Raw genomic sequence first — 25,099 nt, 5'->3', positions numbered from 1 at the left:
TGGTGCCAGTAATTGCTCTCAGGAAATTATTTCACCTCTGAGACCTTGGCACAGTGCTGTGTCAGATCTAATAAAGAACTGTGGAGGCTAGAATGGGAAACAACAGTGGCTTTCTAAAAAAGGGCAGAAGTTATTACTAACTGCTGATACGTGATCAGTTTTGCCCTTAACTATCAGAAGGGTTGGGATTAAGTGCAATCAGGTCAGAAACTGGCACCATAACAGCCTCACAGCCGGGATAAAATTAAGGCCTATATTTTATTTCCATATTAGCTAATGCAGTTTATCAGGACTACACATGGGCTGTGTTCAAAACTGCCTCAATGTCTACTATCTAGGCAGCTACAGACAATACAGTTCAAAAGTTTGGTGTTCAGGGATTTTTAAGCTTTTGAAAGAAGTCTCTTACCAAGGCTACAATTATTTATTTATTAAAAATACAGTAATATTGTGAAATATTATTACAATTTCAGTAAACTTTTCTATTTTAGTATACATTTTAAATTTGTAATATATTCCTGTGATGCAAAGAGTTTTCAGCATCATTACTTCAGTCTTCAGTGTCACAAAGTCCTTCAGAAATCATTCTAATGAGCTGATTTGCTGCGTAAAAAGTTTACGCAAAAAAAAAAAAGGATAGGATAGGATGAACTTTATTGTCCTGTAGGAAATTTGTATTATACACATACAATAAGATATCTTAAATTTTTTTTTTTTTTCATATTTCATATTTTACTATTTGTGTGAAAAGATTTTTTTTCCGGGATCATTTGATGAATAGAAATATTAAAATAACAACATTTATATAACAATTAATGTTTTTACTGTTACTTTGAGCTCTTTAATGCATTCTTGCTGATTAAAAGTATTAATTTCCTTAAACATCTTTCTTAAAAATTTGAGCTTTAATAAAGTTTATTTATTAGTACAGCAAATGTAACATCCCCGTTATGTAAGTAACCCTGATTCATTGGTGGAGGGAATGAAGACGTTATGTCGAATGACATATGGGGTCTCACTTGGGAGTAGAGGCTGACATTTTTTCGGGATTCCCGCGGGTCATAGGATTGGGACGGGACAGGAAAAAATGGCAGCAGGAGTGGCCGGGTCCGGGAATACACTTGGATCACCAACTTTATACACAAATATAGCCTGCCTTTTATATGAATAAACTAAAAACTAGGGGTGTGCGATATGACGATTTTTTGATCGTGGATGATAAAAATGTCCCCACGATCTGTTCTTGAAGAAATATCTTAGTATCGTGCTGCAGTGCACATTCTATCAGCTGTAGTTCTGGTGCCTCTGTCACATACAGAACAACACCACATGCATTCACAGCACTGTTAACTCAGCGCTAAAGTTACTCTCTCATTTACATGTGATTTAAATGTTTCATTCACGCACTGCTCTGAACTGCGCTTTTTCTGAGCGCAGAGTATGAGCGGAGCGGTGTGATTGGTATCTGATTTTGAATAAGCAATGCATCATGCATCAAAAAAGAAATGCATCGATCTGTAGATAAAATAACTGCCAATTATCTCTGAGTTCAAGAGAAAAAGACAATGAAAATTGACTAGTAGATTTTGCATACCTGAGCCACTTCCCATGCCTATGGGTATAAACAGGTGACAGGTGCATCCACTCTTCAGATTTTATGCAGAGGAGCCGAGAACGTGTGCTGGCAACAGCAAATGGTTCAAGGTTGTGGCATGGGGACATAATGTCTCCTTTCCCTCTATCAGGGAACGAGAGTTATGTATGTAACTGAGACGTTGCCTATCTGTCGGTCACTATGAGTTATGTCGCACAACATATGTCTATTGAAAACACCATAACCTGAACACCGTCACAACCCTGTGGCTGTCACGGCTTACGCTGCTGGAAGGAACACGGAGCCGAGGGATAAACGAAACAAGGATTTATTAAATCAAACATAGGCAAGGTAAGTAGCAAATAACAGGTGGCAAGTGGCAAGTGGCAAGTAACAGGTAACAAGCGGACAAGTAGACAAGTAACAAGTAGACGAGTAGACGAGTAGACCCGACAAAACAGAACTGAAAGGACAAGGCTTTTATACAAGGGATAATAGGGAAAACACAGGTGGATGGAATGACTAAATTAACAGGGACATGGAACACATGCGGAAATGACTAGACACACCTGGGAACTAATCAAACCACATAGAGACAGAAACTGGGTCACAGGGGCAAAAACACACAAAATGAGTCCAGGTGTGTGACAGTACTCCCCCCTCCCGGTAGGTGCGTCCTCGCACCGTAGAAACAACAAAGGGAGGCGTGGGTGGGAACTTGGGAGGAGGTTCCGGTGGAGGACAGCCTCCCAGGAGGGGGCCAGCAGACAGGGACTACAGAGGAAGGAGCCAGGGAGGAGATGACGGAGGGAGGAGCCAGGGAGGAGGAATGGTCACCGACTCCAGGGACTCGACCCACGGCAACGGAGCAAGTGGAGGAGGAGCCCGAGGCGGAGACGGAGAGCCGAAGAGCCAGGGTGACGGGGAGGAGCCGGAGGTCCTAGGCGGAACTGATGGCTCTGGTGACTGACGCGGCGATGTGGATCCGGAAGGCCGCGGTGAGGCCAGAGTGACCGAGGACTGAGGTGTAGCCGAGGGGATGAAGGAGCCTGACAGAGCCGGAGGGACGGAGGGATGAGGCGAAGCCGGAGGAGTGGAGTCCCGAGGCATAGGATGGACGACGCCAGACCAAGGCGGAGCCGGAGGGACGAGGGAGCCAGGCAGAGCATGTGGACTGCCGGGCCACGGCGGAGAGGAAGGAGCTAGGAGCCATGGTGGAGCCGACGGGTCAACGGGCCGAGGCGGAGTCCAGGCCTCAGAGGCTGGAGGCGGAGGTGAGGGAGACGCCGACCAAGGCGTCGCTGGAGGATGGCGGTCCCGCTGAGCTCGCACCACAATGATGGTAGGCTGAGGGCGAGCAGAGGGGCAGCCAGACGACAGCGGAGGAGGAGGCAGGAGTGGGTGGGAGGGTGGGAATTTTGGAGGAGCAGGCATTGGAGTAAGCTCTGGGGCTGGAGCCCTTCCTGGGCTTAACGGAGGATCAGGAGCCCGTCCTGGGCTTAACGGAGGATCAGGAGCCCGTCCTGGGCTTAACGGGGGTTCAGGAGCCCGTCCTCGGCTTAACGGGGGATCAGGAGCCCGTCCTGGGCTTAAAAGAGGATCAGGAGCCCGTCCTGGGCTTAACGGAGGATCAGGAGCCCGTCCTGGGCTTAACGGGGGTTCAGGAGCCCGTCCTGGGCTTAACGGGGGATCAGGAGCCCGTCCTGGGCTTAACTGGGGATCAGGAGCCCGTCCTGGGCTTAACTGGGGATCAAGAGCCCGCCCTGGGCTTAACTGGGGATCAGGAGCCCGCCCTGGGCTTAAAGGAGGATCAGGAGCCCGTCCTGGGCTTAACGGAAGATCAGGAGCCCTTCCTGGGCTTAACGGAAGATCAGGAGCCCGTCCTGGGCTTACAGGAGGATCAGGAGCCCGTCCTGGGCTTAACGGGGGAACAGGAGCCCGTCCTGGGCTTAACGGGGGAACAGGAGCCCTTCCTGGGCTTAACAGAGGATCAGGAGCCCGTCCTGGGCTTACAGGAGGATCAGGAGCCCGTCCTGGGCTTAACGGGGGAACAGGAGCCCGTCCTGGGCTTAACGGGGAATCAGGAGCCCTTCCTGGGCTTAACAGAGGATCAGGAGCCCGTCCTGGGCTTACAGGAGGATCAGGAGCCCGCCCTGGGCTTAACGGGGGAACAGGAGCCCGTCCTGGGCTTAACGGGGGAACAGGAGCCCTTCCTGGGCTTAACAGAGGATCAGGAGCCCGTCCTGGGCTTACAGGAGGATCAGGAGCCCGTCCTGGGCTTAACAGAGGATCAGGAGCCCGTCCTGGGCTTACAGGAGGATCAGGAGCCCGTCCTGGGCTTAACGGGGGAACAGGAGCCCTTCCTGGGCTTAACAGAGGATCAGGAGCCCGTCCTGGGCTTACAGGAGGATCAGGAGCCCGTCCTGGGCTTAACGGGGGAACAGGAGCCCGTCCTGGGCTTAACGGAAGATCAGGAGCCCTTCCTGGGCTTAACGGGGGAACAGGAGCCCGTCCTGGGCTTAACGGGGAATCAGGAGCCCTTCCTGGGCTTAACAGAGGATCAGCAGCCCGTCCTGGGCTTAACGGAAGATCAGGAGCCCTTCCTGGGCTTAACAGAGGATCTGGCATAGGTGAATTGGAAACCCCCTCATTTTGACCCATTTGGCGCTCCACATTTTGCTCCCTCGTGGTGGGCAGTGTCGCCGGCTCTCGCACCTGGTCTGACGGGTTGCTCTCTGGCTCTCTGTCATCGGTGGGCTCGGGCTTATGCCTCGTACCGTGGGGAGATTGTAGGCTGGGCTCTGGGTGTAGAGTGGACCTGGCGAGATCCTCCATTGGGCCGACCGTGAGAGGTGACCCATTTCTCACCAGATTCCACTCTATGAATGCGGCGAAATCCTCCCGAGGACCATCTTCGGGCGACAACGCTCTGCACCTGGAGTTCAGGCTGGCGTGATAAAAGGTGCAGAGCGCGTGGTCCGGGTAGCTGGTGGCATTAGCTATCAAGAGAAACCATCTGGTATGGTCCTCGAGAGACAGTCCCTCCTGCTCCAGCAGGAGGAGGAGGTATTCGGGGCGATAGAGGGGATCCATGACACACTACGGAAAGAAAAAAAGACTGTGAAAAAACGGAAAAAAAAACGGAGGGAAAACACGCAGTTTTTAACTTTTTAGGTCGGGTCTTCTGTCACGGCTTACGCTGCTGGAAGGAACACGGAGCCGAGGGATAAACGAAACAAGGATTTATTAAATCAAACATAGGCAAGGTAAGTAGCAAATAACAGGTGGCAAGTGGCAAGTGGCAAGTAACAGGTAACAAGCGGACAAGTAGACAAGTTGACAAGTAACAAGTAGACGAGTAGACGAGTAGACCCGACAAAACAGAACTGAAAGGACAAGGCTTTTATACAAGGGATAATAGGGAAAACACAGGTGGATGGAATGACTAAATTAACAGGGACATGGAACACATGCGGAAATGACTAGACACACCTGGGAACTAATCAAACCACATAGAGACAGAAACTGGGTCACAGGGGCAAAAACACACAAAATGAGTCCAGGTGTGTGACAGTGGCACTTCAATTGTTGACATGCCGCAGCGTGTCACAAAAGCTACGCTAAGGTTGTAACCTTCTCAATGCCTCCATGCAAATTCACTGACATTGGTAATGAAGGGGAAAAAAAGGGTGAGTACCTCACTGCTGGAGAAGGCCATGCTGCCATTCCATCCACAAAAAGGTTTTGGAAGGGATGTCAACCTTCAGTGAAAGATTGCTTCAAATCTTTCCTATTTGTTCTCTCAGCTTGCCCACCTTGGGCAAGTATCTAGGCCAGGGTCTCAGGACAACGTGAGAGTAAGCTGGCCAGAACACAAGGCACTCTTCACTTACTGAAAATGCTTGGAGGTCGCTGACCCTCATGATGGAAGTAGGCGCAATCATAAGCGCTGTCTTGAGAGACCAAAACTTCAGCTCGACTGAAACAAGCGGCTCATTTTTGCAGCCAAAATATAACATTGTAACAACATAAACTCAAAGATGATTGGCCTCAAAAGTGAGAACCCATATATCATTCGACAGCTCGTAGTGACCGACAGATAGGGAACAGTAAGTGTACCGTACATTTCATCCAATTTTACAGTATAATACTGTTCTTTACAGACTTTGAAAGACACTTTACAGCTGATGATTTTTCATTCCGTTTCTTTTTTTCTTATAATTTATGTACATTCAAGATTTTATGTTACATCTTATGTTATTAAATTAATGTTTATTGCATGATTTTATTGCCGTGCTTTCTTTGATAGTGTAATATGTAAAGAATATACGTTATGCAATGCTGCCTTAGATTTAAGCCAAAGTAATGTTCTTACTGTTTAGAGCACCATACAGTGTTAAGAACACACTTGTGATGTCTAAAAATGCTTTCTAGTTAGGTAGCATATAAGAGTTTTTAACCAAGCCAATGTACAGTATACCCGTGTCACCACGCATGGACTCTAATAGAGCAGGACAAGCTGTTGGGCTGCAGTTTCCAGCAGCATCTCAAACATCAGCTCACCTTAGCCATCCTCCCATCTGTTTACCCACTAATAAGGACACAACTCCACACCGCTGCAGGGCAATGGACACAGAACTATCCATCATACAGTAGGGTTCATCCTGACCCTATATGGTCTGTACATTATCACAAACTGAAGAGTTTAACAAGCCCTGGCCTGTGCTCGAATAATTGCTGTAGGAAACACATCCTCAAAATGATACAAATATTACCCAGTCTTGCGTCTATCATAATATTTACCATTTTAGAAGTGCTGTAGATAAAAATAGCAGGAAAGTAATAATAATCTAGGAAATTCCATGCTGGATACCAATATTGGTCCAACCAATGAGTCTGTTTTTTTTTTTTTTTGGCCTGAATATAACTTTTGAAGAATGGAATTTTTTTAGAAACAGCTTTTTAATGCCAGTTCAACTGTGAATTATTAGCTCTATTCCGAGTAAGTGACCTGCTTAGTTAGACAGCACAGGCACTTCCTGTTCTGAATGGAACACAGATAGCTTTGATACTTTGTTTTGGCAAAGGCAGCAGCATCCTAAGCATCCTCATGCATCCTTTGCATAAAAGGAAATCCCATAATGCACTGCCATGAGTTGAGCATAAGATTAAATTATAGAGAAATCAAGATTATAAATAAACATTGTCGGTAAGATAAAAAAAAAAGAAAAAAAAAATTCTAATGTTCATGAAGGCTGCGTTTATTTGATTAAAAATTCAATAAAAACTGTAAAATATTACAATTTAAAAATACTATTTTCTTTTTCAGTATATTTCAAAATGTCATTTAAGCAGCCAGTACTCCTGTCACATGATACTCCAGAAATCATTCTAATATGCAACAGCTGTGATGTTTATTATTTTTGTGGAAACCAATATCTTTTGAGAAATACAAATTTGAAAAGTACAGCATTACGAAATTTGAATTATTAACGATATAATAATTTGTAACAGTAATAAACAATAATCCACAAGTAATCCACACCACTCCATCAGTTAACATCTTATGAAGAGTATGGTCAGGAAAATCTTCTGCAATTTTTGGGCAAACTATTCTTTAAAAAAAAGGAAACTATCAAGTAAGACAAACAATGCAAAACATTATTATTATTATTTACAATAACATTCATTTTCTAACATGAATTGCCTGTGAATCATAAAGCATTTAAATCAGCAAACAACAAAGAAACATGCAAAATCTTGCATGCATATAAAAAAAATACTATATAATTATCAAAACATAAATACATCTCAGACACACTTAAATTGCTAATGCTGTAGCAATGAGTTAGTGAAGTGCACGCCTTAACAAATGAATCACTTAAAGCTCGCGGTAACACTCAGCTTTGCACTGAAACTGCCTGAACCTCTCACAGTGACAGTGATAATGAGACAGAGCTGTTAGCACATCACAGTGATTAATACTTCCTGCAGCAGTCCTACTCTTACTCTGGACATTATATCACTGAAAACCCTTCTTCTACATTATATTTCAGCGTGAAAATGCAGGATGTCTAAAATCGAAGTGCAGAAATGCAGGAGTCAAGTGGCTTTTTGTCTCACTCACCAGCTAAATTACAGGCTCCATTTAAATTCACTTGTAAGTGTGCAAGTGGCCCTAACTGAGTCACACAGAAAACTATAGATAGGAAGGGCACAAACACATTTTTGATAATTAAATAAAAAGTACAGACCACATGAAAAAAACATTACTGCATAGAGCATCAACACACACACACACACACACACACACACACACACACACACACACACACACACACACACACGTACATCGCTTGCCATCTAGCACAGTTTTTCTTTCTTGGATTATGTATTTCCTTTTGATGCAGGAAGTTCAGGCGACAGAACATTTTTTTTTTCTTTTAAAATAGCTAACAGCTTTAAATCACAATCATGATGGGACATTCTCATTCTAGAGCATTTGATTGGGCCAAAACAAGGATGCACATGAAAGGTCTGTTTTACAGGTAGAAAGACCGTAAATTTGAAATGTGCATACGAGTTGTGTCCGTTTTCAAAGGCACTAGAAGCAATAATACTTTGCTATATGATTCTATGAGATCCTTAACAGCAGAATTTGGTCATTTGAGTTCAAACAATACAATTTAATAACAGAAAAAATTCTGAAATAAATCAGCAGCATAAATAAAAGAACTCTCTTACCTAAGCTGAATTTAACTCTCAAATATAAATGTGAACATCCCTGAGGAAACCAGTGAACAGAACAATCAGCTCTCATATGGGCGAGTTTGATTAATGACCAATCAAAGTCCTGCCTACGTTCCGTACAGGAAGGCAATTTTATTTGAAAGGATTTTAATTTAAGTAAAACTGTTGAATCTTAAAGAGAATGGAAATAAAGTACATTAAAGGCAACATCAAATGGTGTATGCAACCCATTTGTAATTTGAAATAGTTCTATATGAAACAGGACATTCATTGTAATTCAGGAGGTTCAGAGGGCTTGGTGATGTCAGCAAAATAAAAGTCATTTCAGACCTCAAATTAATTACTTTTTTTTTTTGAGAAAAGCATTTCATGAAAGAAAAAATGCACAGATGAAATAAGATCAACAATTTTTTATCAATTAAGTAAATATGCCCATTTTTATTTCATGTTGACTTTAAATCTGTCTAATATAAGTAAGCTAACATAATGTTTATGCAGACAGAAAAACAAAACAAAAGATGGTATCCACCTTATTCCTAAACGAGGAAGTAAGTCTATGGGCGATTGGGTTGATTAGCTGCTATAAGGAAATAACGAGAAGAATAAAACGTGCAGTAAATGGCAAAACTGTTTGCATTACAAACCAGTGTGTTCATAATTAAGATAATAAACTAAAATAATATGGTAAGACATACCAATAAGCAATATCAATCAGCAAAATTAGCGGTTTTGCACATAAAAAAATGGAACCTGGAACCAATTGGACAGGAATTAAGACCCATAAAATTTTTTTTGCTATTTTTTAGCAGAAGAATAAGGTGGATATGTTTTCACGTAACTTTTAAAATTAGATTCTAGAAAATATTTTATTACATCTTACAGTGTGATTATCTTCACAGAAGCTTCATTTCCAAAAAACTATGATGCTTGTGTTGATGTAACAACTAAAAAATAAAAATTATAATAATAAATAAAAATAATATCATCACTTTAATCAACATTGTAAGCACATACACACACGAGCACTCCTAATTTGACTATGCATTGAATTTCTCAGCAATCTAATTAAATGTCATGTTTCAACAGTTTTTGGGCAGTGATTCTACAAATCGTGAAGACTTTGATCCAATCTGTGAAAGGATAATCAAATTGTTACTTATTCTCAAGTCACTCATTAACAGACCCCCCCCCCCCCTCCACCACAAAAAAGTACTCTTTCACTGCTAGGGCAAAACTGAAAGAAGCGGGATATTTCAGAATATTTCAAGATGAGAGCAACTTTCAATTAAAAACAGACTGAAAATTATCAAAAGACTGGATATTGAAAAACATGTGTGGTTCATGTGGAGTTTTAGATATGTGACCATGATAACTACAAGGACTAACGAGGTATGAACACGTGAAATGTTGTCTGTTAAAACATTACTTTTTTCTGTCACATTTAAAAAAATTATATCCCAATATAAAAAATTATAACATAATATCACGATTCATATATAAACATTTATTTGTTAAAACCAGTATGTAGGTCCAGGTATTGCATGCATATATTTGAAAAATCACTTTCAAAAACCATTTTTGTTTTTCAGTGCAGTTACCTCTATATAACCTTTATATTTTTGTTTAGAAAACAAGTGACAATGTTGTTTATTTTATTTTATTTTATTTTATTTTATTTTCCACATTATTCTGAAATTGCAGCTAACTGAATTAATTAGTGTTAAATATTCTTTCATTTTTAGTTCTTGATGAATTTTGTTTAGGTTTCCACAAATAATATAACATGCAACAAATATGTACAGCAATCTCTCCAAACCTCCCGTGCCCATTCCTCTGAGACTGTGGGCAGCAGCAGATTGTTTTATGCATGTGATACAGATATTTTCTCAAGACATAACTTCCTCACTACTGCCCGAAACCACTTCACTCTTCACAACGACCGTGGAGACTGGAGTGAATGACCCATGTAACAGAACAAGAGCCAGCCAGAACAACTGAAGCATTATTACACCGGAGTAAAGCCCCATTGTGCTGCAAATCCTGCTCGGTCTGCAAAAAAAAAAAAAAAAAAAACTACACGACTGAACAACATCAACCCACACAGTTTACATTTTTCAGATATTTCAGTTGCAGACAGAGGCGATTGTGTCTGCGCTTACAAGGACATTGAGCTTGATGTTCCCACTCAGCTGGGATGTAACAATCAGGTGGCTTGATGAGGCTTTAATGAGCTGTCATTCAAAGTTTCAATCAAACATTCTAACCTACCACAGGATGCTATGATGCTCCTTTTTTTCGTTAACAACTGTTTATTAAAATGTTCTTTTGGGAACAGTATTATAGAACAAAAAGCAACTTTGCAAATTTAGAACCCATCCCATCCCCGGAAGACTTCAAAATAATAAAAAAAGAATAAATAAACAATAATAACAAAAATTAAGTAATATTAATACATAAGTAACAATAAAATGCTTTTTTACAAAGATTTTAGAAAAGATGACACAACATTAAAAGTTTAAAGCCATAAATTTACAGTTCTTACATTAGATCCATGTATACGAGAAGTTCCATCGAGATAATATCCAACTAATACACAGTCCAGGTTCCATGATGCTACTTTATCATTTCTTATTACCATATAATAAGAAGAAATGTTTCTTGAGGAGCATATTAGCATAATAGAATGATTTCTGAAGGATCATGTGACACTGAAGACTAGAGTAAAGATTTTGAAAATTCAGCTTTGACATCACAGGAACAAATTCTATTGTAAAATATAGCAAAAAAGTAATAATTAAAATAATTATAATAACCTTTTGAACAGCAATTAATGTACATCTTACACTTGTAAAGTGAAGTGAAGTGACATTCAGCCAAGTATGGTGACCCATACTCAGAATTTGTGCTCTGCATTTAACCCATTCGAAATGCACACACACAGAGCAGTGAACAAACACACACTGTGAGCACACACCCGGAGCAGTGGGCAGCCATTTATGCTGCGGCGCCCGGGGAGCAGTTGGGGATTCGATGCCTTGCTCAAGGGCACCTAAGTCGTGGTATTGAGGGTGGAGAGAGAACTGTACATGCACTCCCCCCACCCACAATTCCTGCCGGCCCGGGACTCGAACTCACAACCTTTCGATTGGGATTCCGACTCTCTAACCATTAGGCCACGACTTCCCCAAAAGCAATACACATCTCAACAGCCATGTATATGAGACAAGTGGACAAGGCAATACCAGAAAAAGTGCATGAATATTATATATTATGAAACTTGATAAATTCTTTGAGTTAGACTTCTGTCACGGTTGGTAAACCGTGATCTCTGGGTTTTGCACTTTGTGGGTGAATTCTGTGTGTTACGCGTCAGCACTGATTAGTTTGTGGGCGTCTCCGTTAATTGTCATCAGCAACAGCTGTCACTCATCATTACTCATCCCTATATAATGGCTTGTCTAGAGTCTTGTGTTCGTGAGAGCGTTGTTTCATGTTTGTAACCTATGCCTTGCTTTCTTGTGTGTTTCTGCGTTGGATGTCTGTGTCTCCCCGGAACCCCGTCCACTCTACGCAACCCACCACCAAGCAACATCACTTACCTTCGGCTCGCTTCCCCGCAGTTCCTGTGTCACCCTCTCCTGCTGCCAACTCACCTCCGCCTTCCGGGGTTCATCATTCCTCACTACCATCTTGGACAGTGCATTCCTCCCAGCGTTATTTGTTTCTCAGTTTTGTATTGTCTCATTGTCTTCATTACATCTCATTAATCTCGCACTTGCTTCCTGCCACTCCTTCACCCAGTCATTACAACTGCTTCTAAATATATGACACTTTTCTTAAAACAGCTTGTTGGAAACAAAAAACTTTTTTTCCTTAAAACTTAAAACTTGTGTTTTCCATCCTATTTTTCACTGATAAGGGATTTATTAAGGAGGTTCCTGTAACTTGAGAGGGGTTTGATTAATTTTCCCCATCCCTGATGATCACTATATTACATTACTTTTAATCAAAGGAAATGAGCCCCTATTCTCTGCAGGTCCCAAAATTACCCTGATACTGTGTGTAAGAGCGACATCAGAAGAGAACAAAGATTATAAAAGAACAACAACAAAAAAAAAAAACAGCATAGACCAAAGGTTTCCAACCTTTTTGACTTTTTAGCATTTTAACTTTTAAGTTTAAGATTTTTAAAATACATTAATAATAATAATTTAAGTACTTTTAAGGAATATTTCACTCCAAAATTAAACTTTTTCATAATTTTCTCACTCTCGTATTGCTCCAATCCCTTCTGTTGTGCACACAAAAATACATTGTGATGAATGTTGGTAACCAAACAGTTGCCGGTAGCCATTGACTTCCATAGTGTGTGTAAATAAATAAAAAATAAAATACTATGGAAGTCAGTGGCTGTTGCCAACTGTCAGGTTACAAACATTCTTCAAAATGTCTTCTTCTTCAACAGTAGAAATAAACTTTGGTGTCAGGTTTGAAACAACTCGAGAGTAAATAAATTGTCAGAACTTTCCTTTTTAGCTGAACTATTACTTTAAGTCATCCTGTGGCTCCCTGGTTTACCAGACCAGGAAATAAACAAAAAAAAATTTTTTTTTTAAAATAATTATTAAAATCTTTTTTTTTTTTTTTTCAAGCAGAAATAAGTACCTTTTATAGCAGAAGAGTTTCTTTTATAGCATCCTTTGTGAACTTTTGTATTCAGTGGACAAAACATTTTGTGGGAAAAAAATGGGTTGTGAAATGACATGACCGAAATTCTTTACAACATACTGAGCAGACTGCACAACTAACCCTACAGCCTCATTTTCATATGCATCAAATTAAATATGCCATTTTACTCTGACAAAAATCTATCATTTGTCCATTAGAGGAGCCCTTCATCAAGCCCTTCCTTGATTGTACCTATAATGACATCCATAAAATGCTGTTAAAGACCGCAATGATAATCTCACCTTGAGGAAAGACAGATTGCGGTTTCTTTCAATACTGGTGATCTCCAGATTACCCATGACCACCTCACAGTTCTCGTAGAACTTGCGAAGAGTTTTGTACTGTTGGTCCAAATCTGACAGCGTGCTGAGCTTGTTATCAGTGCCAGGACACACTATAGAGGAGAAAAAAGAGAGAGAAAACTGGTAAGGATCATAAAAATAAAAGATGGATCAAAGCAAATAATTCCTTAATAATCTATAGTCTTTCATAAATAGTATACATTAAATAACTGCAGCTATGTCAACAAAAAATAGTCAGATGGGTGAGAAGGACAGAAAACCTTCCAAAGCAACATTTGGTTCTCTAAACAATGTTTGCAGTGTCCTAAGGCCAAAATCATAAATCTTTTCTCTCCATATGGATGCTCTAGAATCGCACATATTGTCTGAAAAGACACAGGTCATTACTTCAAGAAAGTAATTAGCCAAATTAGTGAGCAAAGGTTCATGTGCGTTTACGCTTCTACTGACCTGCTTTTGCAACACTAAACATCTGCCATCCACAACAGCCAGATAAAAGAGGCATTTTCCACTTTTTCAATTAAAAAAGCCAGTGTGCCTGGCAACAGTGTTAACGTCAGCTTCTCTTTATTTTCGTCCAGCTGAGCACTGAGGGCTGTACGGCAGGTTTTAATGAAGTTTCTGATGAGTGATTGTTCCACTGATCCTGGAGACTAATCCCGGCTAGGAATCTCAGTGACCCCAGGCTTTATTTGTGCATCTCAACTCAGGTTGAAGTGACCCAGTACGATTCACTCTTAATGAAGGATATTGCATAGAGTTTCATATGAAAGGTAAAGAAGAGTGTAAAACTGCAAGATACAACAGGCTTTACATGCTTTGGATGATGCAAAAACATTAAATGCTTACCGCTGGAAACAAGATAGCTGCACTTTTATGCGTTTGGATTTTCTCCACTTTACAGACTTCATAAAAATTCCACACAAATTACATTTTGGGAAATGATTGCAAATATAACTAAAACTAAAACACGGTTCTGATTTATAGCCAGTGGACCGGTGCATCTGTGGAACCCTACATTTTCCCACATTGTTGCTTTAAACCAAGCTGGCAGTACTTTGAGCTTTTGCGTGCATCTGAACTCGCCGATCTTTTTTTAGGGGTTGGTGTGTACTAGATCATGTCTTCTTCTGCTCTCTCCTGCTACATTACCATGCGAGCCCAGTTTTGGATTGATTGCCTATGACTGACTGCATTCATCTGACTGCATGAACTGAGCCGTGACGGTTCCAGACGAACACATACACACGTAACTATTAGGGTTGCACAAAATCTGCCATTTAGTAAAACGCAACTAGAAATGTAATTTTCCCCCTACTTTTGCATGTTAATTGTGATTTTTTTTTAGAGGTCCAGTGTACATTTCCAGGCTCTGTGTAGAACCAGTGGAGATCTATTGTTTGTGTGTGTGTGGGGGCTATTAGCGATGATTTCCAGGGACAGTGATGAGTCTTGGCTGAAGGAGCTCTGAGGACTAACAGGCACAGGAACAGACAGGCCCCTTTAACCCAGGCAGAGATGCCAGACTTGACATGCAATTAAATACACCTATTTCCACCCATCAAACACCTTCCTGAGTCCAGCCTGAACCATCTGCTACATCAGCTGGCCCATGCCTGCCGTGTGTGTGAGTAGAAAGTACATGTCCACTGATTCATGTGAGAATGCTTATGTGTGTCTGTGTGAAACACATGGCCATTCGTTTCCTTTGGCAGGAAATACTCACTATGTCACTTCTGCATCAGTATACATGATTCTCGTGAATCAGTATTCAAGTCTCTCTTAACCACTTTTACATTTCATGTTTTTGCGCTTGTTGATTATTAATATTAATTCATATAACAATTAACAAAATACAAAAACATATTTTTTATTATAACAACAAACCCATTTTTTTATAAAAACAATACTAAATATAAATATGCAATTATGTTGACAGCAATGATGGTGATCAATTTAATGCAAGTTAGCTATAGTGTACTCCTTATATTTATAACATTCAATGTAACTGTAGCATAACAATTATTCATATTATTATTGTTCATGCTATTATTTGTTTAACAAATATATATATTTTTAAACATGTAAAATATATTATAAACTAATTAGTAATTAATATATTATTAATCATAAACAAAAATACAATCACTTTTTATCAATACATATTTAAAAGCAATTTAAATATTATGTCGATAGCAATAATATTATGCATAATGAGGCAAACCAATAAAAACTTACTGAAGTAGTGGGAAGAAATGTGAGAGAAGAAAAAGACTTTAAAGGCTAATCAATATATTCTATATATTTGTGGTGTGATTATAACTTTGTGTGTGCCACTGGTGCTGTAAGTCAAGGCAATAATAATAAGGAACAACTGAACCCTGGAGGGAAACTTCAAAATAAAATCTGGTAAATAAACAGAACACTCCTAATATGAATCATGCTATTTTAAGACAGTCTACAATTTTCAAAGAGAAATTCACATCATCAAATTACAATAGTATTTAGATAATGAAAAAGAAAAAGGAACTAACTGATAATAAATCCATTCATGATAGTTATCATTAGTTTTACATTACTACAAATGTAAAACTATTTTACCGATGTCCATGCTACGTTTCTGTGTGTAAATCGTGATCGTATCTTTGCTGTCTATGGAACGTCAGAGAGCTCTCAGAATTCATATCATATCTTAATTAGTGTTCTGAAGATGAAATGAATGAAATGAGAGTGAGTAATTAATGACACAATTGTCATTTTTGTGTGAAATAACCCTTTAAAATATTGTAACATCAAGTAAAGTACACTAAATTCTCAATAGACAGCATTTACAGGTGAATCGTGAGGTAAATCTAAGATTTGTCAAATCAAGTTAAGCTCTTAGTAGAGAAAAATGTTTTATTGCAACTAAACTTATTTTTATGTATTTATTTTTAGCAAACATGTAATAGATTTAAAATGATTTCAGTCAGTCAGGTCAATTTATTTTAAGCACATTTAGGAAATAAATGTATTATATTATGTATCCCTCTCATAACTTTAGTCTAAATGGATATGCACAGTTTTTATGTGTGTGTGTGTGTGTGTGTGTGTGTGTGTGCATAGATACCTACATACAGAACTGCCATTTGTGATTTCCCCCACACACACAGACAGTAATTCCCCGCTGTGCGCAATGAGTCTTTTTCCTATTGTATTTAATGTTGTGGGCATGTCTGTCCCATGGACTCCTGGAATTCCTGCATGGAGTCGCTGCCAAGAGAAACAATATTAATACGGCCTACTGCTGTGCTGCTCACGGAGGTCTCAACTAATTTATTTCACAGAAAGCAGAACGGCGGGCAAATGAGGACACCTTTTCTTTAATTTATTGTCATTTCTGTAATGACGCTGTTAGACCATGGAGATCAGGACCACGGGGGGTAGAGGATTTGGTGAATCCATATGCTCAGAGTGAGACACAAAAACTCAAGATGTAGAAGAAAATACTTCTACATCCATCAAGTTGACAATCGTCTTTTTTTAAAGAAGAAACGTTCATCTTGCTCATCTTATTGTGGGCAGTAACTATGAGCATACACTTTCAAGAGTTGTGTTGTTTCTTACTCTAAACTTTTTTCAGAAATAAGCCCTAAAAGTTTTGTTTTGATTATTACTAATGTAGTCATGTTGATGTCGCTGTCTAAAACTGGAATTTAAAAACTTGTTCTCTTTCTTATTTCTCTTTTTAACCCTGCATACAGTCAGAAATGTAAGTGACATTCAGAAATCACTGATGTCTGAGAGATCCATGAGTAAGGATGTGTATGACATTATTAAAAAGCCAGCTGAGCACCACACCATTGGATTGGATTGATGGGCTGACAGATGAAAACATTACTGCTGATTTCATTATAATACCCCTCATCATCTACAGCTCAATCCTGATGGTACAACACATCTTCTCTTATTTTCTCACCAATGGCAAGCCTTTATTGAGCACCACACAAATGTCTGTGTCACCGTTGCGGTCACCACAAGTATACATTAACCATTACGTGTTTTGACTATGTGATCGGAAAGCATATGGACATATTTAGTGACTCGATATGAATCCCATTTAACATCACAAAAAGTCTATGTATTGCATTTACTTGTAATCAGTAGAAAGATCTAATATAAGAAATCGCTTTAAATAAAAAAAAATGTGGCGTCACCATTGTACAGAGTTCAATGGTACGCTGATATTCATGGAATACAGTAATATTAATTAACATTAAATAATATATTAATATATATTCATATTAATATTAAATAATAGTACCATACTTCAAAGAACTACATAGTATTATATTTTAATGCATGTGTTTTCCTTCTGGAGCATCAGTGAGCATTTTAATTTGAATATTTCCAGACCAGGAAATCCTATTCATATTTTCTAATGGCCTAAAACATATAAAAATGAATTACTGACATATAATACAGGCCCGGATACAGTTGTTTTCATTCATGCTATTATTTGTATAGCAATTTAAAAAAAAAATAAAAAAATAATAATAATAATAAAAAAAAAAAAAAATATATATATATATATATAAAATATATTATAACAATATAGTAATTAATGTATAAAAACATATAAAAATTCAATTTTGAGTATATATAATATATAACAGGCCCAAATACAGTACATGTCACCATTTCTACAATGTGCAGTGACACAAATGTTTTCTGGCCTACTGTGGATCACTATAATCTCTCTAATATAAAACATGTTTCATCTGATGGATTAGCTAGGTTTTTTTTTCTCTCTCAGTGGGCAGCGAGGCATCACCTGCTGGTGAGACACAGGTGGAAGTGATTTGTATTAAGCAGACAGAGGATTTAATGACTCGTCCCATCCAATTTTCTGCCACTGTTCCTTCCTTCTAACCCTGAAAAGAGTTTTGCACTTAATGTAGCAGGAACAGCTCATGTCGCCTGATCCTGTAGACGGCACATAGATAAACAGCTTGAGAGAACATATGCTGATATTCTTGATGAATGCTGATGCATGAGCTGAGTATATTAAATAGAATGTATCGTCTTGAGAAGTTACAAGCAGTTACACTGTAAAAATGATTTTTCAACGTAAATAAAACAAAGATAATTGGAGAATGTTTTAAAAGAAAACGTCTCAAGGTTACGTATGTAACCCTAGTTCCTTGAAGGAACGAGACGCTGCGTCGAAACGCTTTTGGGGAACGTCCCTGACAAGACCGACTCTGAATATCGTGTGCAATCAGTCCATCGGAAAGGCGTGACGTCACGGGCGGGGTGACGTAGCGACCAGGAAGCTATAAAAGCACGTGCCGTGCAGCTGGCTTCAGCTTCGAGTAGGGAAGCAAGCACCGGCAGGGGTGCCGGGAGTATGGCTCTGCGACGCAGCGTCTCGTTCCTTCAAGGAACTAGGGTTACATACGTAACCTTGAGACGTTCCTTTTTAGGAACTCGAGCTGCGTCGAAACGCTTTTGGGAAACGATGTGCCCACGCTGCCAGACTTCCAAATCCCTGCCTAGTGTGTAGTCAAAAGAGCACAGCTAAGACGAGAGAACAGTAGAGCCCGGCGTGGCTCGCATGTCAAGATCGTAAAATCGGACAAATGTGGAGGGCGTGGACCACCCCGCAGCGTTGCAGATGTCCAAGAGAGACACACCTGCTGAGAAGGCCTTGGAGGCCGCCATACCCCGAGTAGAGTGAGCCTTGGCCCCCAAAGGAGGGGGAAGACCAGAGGACTCATAGGAGACGTTGATAGCCTCGACTATCCAACGACTAAGGGTCTGCTTGGTGGCAGGAGAACCCTTGTTAGAAGGACCGTAGCAAACAAGCAATTGGTCTGATTTTCTCCACAGGGCAGCTCTGTGGACGTATGCGTCCAGTGCTCGCACTGGACACATACAGTTTAGCTTCTCTTGGTCTGGCTCCCGAAAGGGAGTAGGACAGAAGGCCTGCAGTACGATAGGTTGTGGTGTAACAGAGGGGACCTTCGGAACGTAACCCGCTCGAGGGTATAAGAATGCTTTGGCCATACCAGGGGCAAAGTCTAAGTAAGTAGGGGCCACCGAAAGGGCCTGAAGATCTCCAACTCTCTTTAGTGAGGTGATTGCCAGTAACAGGGCAGTTTTAAGTGTCAGATGTCTATCTGAGATATCTTGTATTGGCTCAAATGGAGCTTTACAAAGAGCCTCTAGAACCACAACCAAATCCCAGGGGGGAACACGGGATCGTACTGGAGGTCTCAGCCTCAGCGCACCGCGGAGGAAACGTGTAACTAGGGGGTGTCTACCCACTGACTGACCATTGAAAGGGACATGGAAAGCAGCTATGGCCGCCACGTAAACCTTTAAGGTGGAGTGGGATAACCCCGCAGAGAGCCTGGCTTGTAAAAACTCCAGAACTGTACCAACTGGGCAGTCTGCTGGGTCAAGCTGGCGGTCTCTGCACCATGAAGTGAAGAGCTTCCACTTCAGGGCGTACAGTTTCCTCGTAGAGGGAGCTCTGGATTGGAGTAGGGTCTCAACAACCTCGGTTGAGAGACCAGCTGCTAACAGCTGTGCCCCCTCAGGGGCCACACCCACAGCTTCCACAACTCCGGGCGAGGGTGAATTATCGTGCCCTGCGCCTGTGAGAGTAGGTCTGTCCTGATCGGTATCTCCCACGGAGAGCCGTCGAGGAGCGAGACTAGATCTGAGAACCATACTCGGCCCGGCCAGAACGGGGCTACTAGTAGTAGACGGGCCCCGTCCCGGCGTATTCTCGCCAGAACTCCCGGGAGCAAAGCGATAGGGGGAAAAGCGTACAGACGAAGCCTCGGCCAGGTCTGTACCATAGCGTCCAGTCCCAGAGGAGCTGGATGAACTAGAGAGAACCAGAGGGGACATTGCGATGTCTCCTGAGTCGCAAAGAGGTCCACCTGGGCTGTGCCAAATACTCTCCATATCTGCTTCACCACCTCGGGGTGAAGCATCCATTCCCCGGGCCTCGGCCCCTGTCTCGACAGTATGTCTGCTCCCACATTCAATCTCCCAGGAATATACACTGCTCTGATCGAGAGGAGTTTGCCCTGGGACCACAGAAGGATCTGGTGTGCCAGCTTGTACAAGGGGCGCGAACGCAGACCCCCCTGGTGATTGATATAAGAGACCACTGATGTGTTGTCGGTGCGCACCAACACATGGTGACCTCTCAGGTCTGGGAGGAAATATTTCAATGCTCGATAGACCGCTAGTATCTCTAGGCAATTGATGTGCCATGTTAGATGGCGACCACTCCACAGACCGCGGGCAGGGTGGTCGCTCATGACCGCACCCCAACCGGTGAGGGACGCATCTGTCGCTAGCGTTACACGGCGACAAGGAACTCCCAGCACCGGGCCCTGATTCAAGAACCAAGGTTTCCTCCACATGTCTAAGGCACGAAGGCACCGCCGCGTGACCTTGATAATTCGAAGTGGATTTCCCCTCGGGGAAAAGCCCTTGGACTTGAGCCACCACTGTAGGGGTCTCATGTACAGCAGGCCAAAAGGTATCACGTTGGACGCAGCTGCCATCAGCCCTAACAATCTCTGGAATTGTTTGACAGTGAGTGACTGGCCTTCTTTGACTCTCTCGACTGATGTGAGGATCGACTCGATCCGAGCAGGAGACAAGCGTGCCTGCATCGTGGTCGAATTCCACACTACGCCTAGATAGGTGGTTCTCTGAACTGGAGAAAGTACACTCTTCTTGGCGTTTAGTCTCAAACCCAGCTCCCCCATGTGTGCGAGAACGACATCTCGATGTCGAGCCGCCATCTGCTCTGATTGAGCTAGGATCAACCAATCGTCGATATAATTAAAAATGCGGATGCCCTGCATATGGAGGGATACCAGAGCCGCATCCATACATTTCGTGAACGTGCGGGGTGAGAGTGCGAGGCCAAAGGGAAGTACTCGATATTGATAAGCTTTGCCCCCGAAAGCGAACCTCAGAAACTTCCTGTGTTGTGGAAGGATGGATATGTGGAAGTATGCGTCTTTGAGATCTATTGTGACAAACCAGTCCTCGGATCTGATTTGAGCTACAACATGGTTGACAGTGAGCATCTTGAACTTCAGTGACATAACTGAGCGGTTCAGGAGATGTAAGTCTAAGATCGGACGCAACCCCCCATCCTTCTTTGGAACTATGAAATACCGGCTGTAAAATCCGGATTCCCTGTCTAGAGGAGGGACCACCTCGATGGCCTCCTTCCTTAACAGGGTATTCACTTCTTGTTCCATAACCAGAGCCTGCTGGGGGCCGACCACAGTCGGTGTAACCCCGTTGAACTTCGATGGTGGATGACCGAACTGAATGCAATAGCCTCTTTCTATTGTACGCAGGACCCATTGAGATACATTTGGCAGTAGCTTCCACGCTGCTAAATAATCTACTAAGGGAATCAGTCTCTCGAGACTGACCTCTGGTGTAAGAGGCCCCCGAAGGGGCGGCGAGCATCCCAGCTCCGCTACGCTCACGGGCGGAAGTAACTGGGGGTGGTGCTCGCTGGAGGCCGCTACGCCCTGAAGCTCTGGCAGGGTTGGCAGACCGACCTCCTGAGGGTACTGAGGTGAGACGGGCACCGTATAATGAGGTGAACCGCGCTCTACCCCAGCAGGGGCTACCCTCTGGATCCTGGCGTCAGGATCTTTTCGTCGAGGACTTCCGGGCTTCGATGACAGATCTTAAATCGGTTTTTGCCCTAGAAGCCCCCAATTCATAGCGTCGTTGCCCTCGGTCCCGACGTGGGGGAGCACGAGTGGCGACGCTCTGCTTTTGCGCTTCCCGGTGTGAGGAGCCGGTATGTGGCGTGGTCATCTCCCGCCCAGATGCACCATGAGAGCGACGAGGGAGGAAACTCTGGAACGCCGCTGCCTGCTTGTGTGCCTCCTGGAACCTGTCGACGACAGTATTAACTGTGTCGCCGAACAGGCCCGAGGCTTGAAGCGGGGCGTCCAGGAGGCAGACCCTGTCTCGTTCTTTAATTTCTGACAGGGTCAGCCACAAATGCCTCTCCGCGGCCACTAAGGCTGCCATAGACCGACCAATTGCGCGAGCGGTCTCCTTAGTGGCGCGGAGGGAGAGATCAGCGGTCTTTCTGAGTTCTTCAATATCTTCAGACTTAATCCCCTCCCCCTCATCGACATCTCTCAGCAGGTCAGCCTGATAAGCTTGCAGGACTGCCATAGTATGAAGGCACGCCCCAGCCTGACCTGCTGCCACATAACCTTTGCCCACTAGCGATGATGTAACTCGAAGCGGCTTAGTGGGCAATGTCGGAGCCTTTAGAGACGAGGCCGAACCGGGTGACAGATAGCCCGCGAGCATCTGTTCGATACGTGGCATCGCTCTATAACCACGCTCTCCCAGCCCCATCACGTTGCCATAATATAGTGAATCAGGGCCAAAGAGGCGGGTCGAATACGGGTGATTCCACGATCTCGATAACTCATCATGGAGATCGGGAAAATACGGAAGGCTCCGACGTGGAGGTGGTTGCTTCAGCCGCAGAAAGCGTTCGTCTAATTTCCTTCTCTGCGGCTCAGTCTGTTTCTCCGCAGGCCAGTCGATTTTTAATTTATCTACTGCACGCGTGACCACCTCCAAAAGCTCCTCATACTGGGGCGACAGGGGTGGCGAATCCCCAGCAACAGTCTCCACATCGACCTCCTCGGAGGACGAGAGGTGAAGAGCTGATATCTCACCCTGGGGGGAAGAAACCGACGAGCGTGCTTCCGAACCCAGGGTTTGGGCGCCGGATCTGGCAGATGAGGAAGGAGATAAGGACAGGCCCGTCTCCATTCCTTCTGACAGATCCACCTGCGAACCCCACGAGTGCAGCAGCCGCTCTGCCTCGGGAGAAGCGGGGCCAGCACCGCGAGGAACGCTGGTGAAGGCTCCCTCCTCGAAGAGAGCCCTCCGGGATCGAAGCGTCCGCATTGACAAACGTTCGCAATGCGGGCAGTCGGCCCCCTCGAGAGCCGACTCAGCGTGCTTCGATCCCAGGCAAGCCACGCACAGCTTGTGTGTATCCCCGCTCGTAATGTAGCGAGGGCAGGGAGGAACACACAATCTGTAACGTGGCTTGGAATCGCCCTTCAAATGTTTGGTCTTTTGCTTTTGCTTAGGCATATTGAGCTGTTTTAGCGATCTTTTTAAGCTAAGGGACAGACAACAATAAATAGGACCAACAGGACAGACTTTTTTAACATGCACACACAGAGCGCTTTCTGACAGATTCGAAGCTGAAGCCAGCTGCACGGCACGTGCTTTTATAGCTTCCTGGTCGCTACGTCACCCTGCCCGTGACGTCACGCCTTTCCGATGGACTGATTGCACACGATATTCAGAGTCGGTCTCGTCAGGGACGTTCCCCAAAAGCGTTTCGACGCAGCTTGAGTTCCTGAAAAGGAACACAATTTTCTCTTCATAATTTCACTCAACGTTTATTTTTAATTATTTGTGAAATTAAATAGTTTCAGAGTAGTCACTATAAACTATTTAAAGGAATATGGTTTAATATGGAATTAAAGGAGTAGCTCACTCAGAAATTTGGCTGAACTATCAGGCCATCCAAGATGTAGATGAGTTTGCTTCTTCATCTGAATATATTTGTAGAAATTTCCCTTTACATTACTTGCTCAGCAATGGATTCTATGCATTGAGTGAAATATTCACAGATCAATTATTACAAACGCAGCACTTCACAAGATTGATGTACTGGAGAGGTGTGGATTATTGTGATCCTTTTATCAGCTGTTTGGACTCTCATTCTGTACCCATTCACTGTAGAAGATCCACTGATGAGCAAGTCATGTAATGATAAAGAAACAAACTCAACTACAAAATGGACGGCTCCAGCTACTTTCCAGTTCCTTTCTATACCAAATTGTAAAACTGCAATGCTTAGTATGAATATGTGTCAAACTTTCAAACATTTATTCGATTTAAATGAGGCTGCATGCTTGCAATATTGTCATTTAGAGATAATTCAACACACAGCAATTAAATTAAATTGCACTATTAATTAGGGATGTCACAGGACACCCTTCTGCAGGAGTGCTATTTAGAGGAGCATTATGGTGAGTGAAGATATTCTGATTCTTGATCATCAGTCAGCTTCTGTGTGGTTTTGATGAATTTTGAGTATTATAGCATTTAATGAACAGTGTCTCGGAGCCTTTGCATGGACTGTGTTCTGAAATCAGACACAGATGTACACAGAACTCAATCTGTGATGCCTCGCAGTCATTGAAATTATTATTCATTCCATGCCGATCATCTTCGTAAAGGAATAATATGTGCTTAGTTTTTCAATGAATCCCACACACATGGTATTCAGTATTTTGCAATACTAAATATATTGTAGTCAACCACATATGAAAATGGTAGATAAGGATATTCAACTATATAAATAAATAAATATATATATATATATATATATATATATATATATACAGTACAGACCAAAAGTTTGGACACACCTTCTCATTCAAAGAGTTTTCTTTATTTTCATATATATATATATATATATATATATATATATATATATACACATACACACTGTTTAAATCTGTCAGTACACCAAGCTTGAACAATTCATTCTCTGAAAGTCTTATTTACTTCAATATGAACTTTTTTACTACAATTTAGTTTAATAACATATTTAGTGTTGCAATGTAAATCA

General features: G+C 42.2%; 1 protein-coding gene across 1 annotated transcript in view; it reads right to left on the bottom strand.

Moving 5' to 3' along the window:
* Positions 1-25,099, bottom strand: part of LOC132143397 (receptor tyrosine-protein kinase erbB-4-like) — a 165,781-nt gene that overhangs the window by 53,210 nt on the left and 87,472 nt on the right. Inside the window, exon 2 of the mRNA XM_059553572.1 lies at positions 13,315-13,466. Within this exon, the coding sequence (XP_059409555.1) occupies positions 13,315-13,466 (152 nt within the window). The remainder of the gene's footprint in view (positions 1-13,314; positions 13,467-25,099) is intronic.

This window comes from Carassius carassius, chromosome 7 (genome assembly GCF_963082965.1).
Source record: "Carassius carassius chromosome 7, fCarCar2.1, whole genome shotgun sequence".
Lineage (NCBI taxonomy): Eukaryota > Metazoa > Chordata > Actinopteri > Cypriniformes > Cyprinidae > Carassius > Carassius carassius.
This window is presented reverse-complemented; position numbering and strand designations above follow the sequence as displayed.